This window comes from Gadus macrocephalus, chromosome 5, assembly GCF_031168955.1.
Source record: "Gadus macrocephalus chromosome 5, ASM3116895v1".
Classification (NCBI taxonomy): Eukaryota; Metazoa; Chordata; class Actinopteri; order Gadiformes; family Gadidae; genus Gadus; species Gadus macrocephalus.
The window spans coordinates 19,603,533-19,606,032 of NC_082386.1; the positions used below are offsets into that span (position 1 = coordinate 19,603,533).

The 2,500-nt window shown below is 47.3% G+C and overlaps 1 protein-coding gene across 1 annotated transcript in view; it reads left to right on the plus strand.

The window, feature by feature from the left end:
- syne2b (spectrin repeat containing, nuclear envelope 2b) overlaps positions 1-2,500 on the plus strand; it is a 141,610-nt gene that overhangs the window by 116,260 nt on the left and 22,850 nt on the right. Inside the window, 1 exon segment of the mRNA XM_060052824.1 lies at positions 197-344. Coding sequence (XP_059908807.1) covers positions 197-344 — 148 coding nt within the window.

Consider the following 2,500-nt stretch of genomic DNA (forward strand, 5'->3'; position numbering starts at 1 on the left):
TGTGTTTGTGTGTGTCTGATGCATGCATGTGTGTGTGTGTGTGTGTGTGTGTGTCTGTGTGTGTCTGTGTGTGTGTGTGTGTGTGTGTGTCTGTGTCTGTGTCTGTGTCGGTGCGTGTGTGTGTGCGTGTGCGTGTGCGTGTGCGTGTGCGTGTGTGTGTGTGTGTGTGCGTGCGGGCGTGGGCGTGTGTGTGCAGCGTGCTGCAGGCGGCGGCCCTCCAGCAGCAGTGCTTCGGGGGCCAGTGTGAGCTGTGGACGTCCTTCCTCCAGAGGATGGAGGACAGCCTGGCGGTGGAGCTGCCCGGCTGCTACACCGGGCTGAGGGAGCAGCTCAGGACCCACCAGGTAACACACACACACACACACACACACACACACACACACACACACACACACACACACACACACACACACACACACACACACACACACACACACACACACACACACACACACACACACACAGGGACACACAACAGGTAACACACACACACAGGCCCGCCGACAGGGGGGGACAAACGGGTACGTTGTCCCGGGCCCTGGACTGGCCCTGGAATGGGGGGGGGGCCATAACTGGACCCCCATGAAGTTGGGATTAATTATTGTATGTATACTTCAAAATGTGTTGATTTAGAGAAGAAAAGTGCTTTATTTGCATTCAATTAATGACTCCTAGATTGTTTGCCTTCATTGCCCTTGAAAAAACGGCCAATAACCCCCTATCACCCCTATGGCAAAATGGTTTGGTCTTTGGAGAAGAAAAAAGACGACATCATTCCATTAGTGGTCAGTGCGCGAGTCAGGAGCCCTGAAAAAAAAAGAAAGGCGAAAAAGAGAGGAAGAAGCCGAAAGCCTGAGGGGATCTCTTTATAAATATTTCAGAAAAGACTCAGGTGATGCTGCAGGTACCAGTAAAGGCAGCTGTGCAGCACAGCCAGGTAAGACACGGCCAACTTTTTCCAGCCCCGTCGTCAAGTAACACAGGCACAGGCGGCGTGTCAAACATATTAGCGCAGCACCACATGAGCAAGTCACACGGAGATCAATATCAGACAGACAGGGGCATTGAATAATTTGATAACCACAACGGCTTTATTACACTGTGTTTCATACGCCTATATCTAATTGAATCTTAGAATATGCACATTACCCCGCAAATAGGCCCATGTCCAAATCAAATGTTTCAGGCAGGCACGCGCTGCGCACTCCAATCAGGCTGAATTGATTTGAGAATCATTCCCAGTCAGCTGAATTACAGCCAGTGTAACGCGGCTCATGGTTTAAAATAAGCCAGTGGCATGGCAACATGTGAAATTGCCATTTAGATAGAGTTGGATGTAACGAATGGGTTATAAACGTGACGTTTTGGGGTAGCCTGTAACTTAGTTTCTGATTGCCGTTAACTTGAAACTCGCCAGATGAATGGGCTCCGCCTTGTTCCCCAAACATTCTCTGGAAGTTCAGCGGACATAAACGCGGGTCTGGCGATAAATAAAAGTACCCTTGACATGATTCCCCTTGGTCAAGTGAAAAATGGTCAATGAAATGTGCAGTTAATGAGCTCTAAGTGAATACAATAGCGTGAGTTTTATTGTGGTATGATTCTGAAAGCCATAACTTCACTCAGTCCATAGCCTATCCAATTAAAGTTGTAAATAATCCTTTTGGTTTATCCGTAATAAATGGGCTTGTCATCCCGACGTCATGTGTTTGGGAGCTGCACAAGGGAATTCTGTGGTTGTGTTTCGGCGTTTGACAATTTTGGGAACAAAAAAAAAAACTTAGATTTTTAAACTTTTGTAGTCTTTGGGATAGAGTTAGCCAAGTTGATCAGTCTATTCTTTTCTGTGTTAAATTATACGAAATGGGGCTTCAGAGCATTTATGGGGACCTCTGCATTTTGCTCAGGATCTACCTGTCCAAGCCTGTGTGACTATTGGCTGGAAGTGAGCGAGCCTTCAGCAAATTGAAGCTAATAAAAAACTACTTGCGCTGAAAGATGTCACAGGAGAGGCTCAACGGGCTGGCAATGCTTTCCATAGAGCACAAGCTTGCAAAGAAGCTGGACTTCAATGACCTCATTGATGACTTTGCCACCACAAAAGTCTGGCGCATGGCATTTCGCACCTAAATAGTTGCACACAAAGTTAATGTTAAAATGTTCAAATAAATTGTTTGTTGAGTAATGAGTATTTTTTGGAATTTCCGTCATTTAAGGGTAGGGTAGGGACTGAGAAAGTAGAGGTGTGTGTGTTTTTTTTGTGTGTGGGGGGGGGGGGGGGGGGGCATTGAGAGAATTTTGTCCCGGGCCCAGCCAAACCTGTCAGCGGCCCTGCACACACACACAGGGACACACAACAGGTAACACACACACACTAGGTAACAGGGACACACAACAGGTAACACACACACACACACACACACACACAGGGACACACAACAGGTAACACACACACTAGGTAACAGGGACACACAACAGGTAACACACACACTAGGTAACA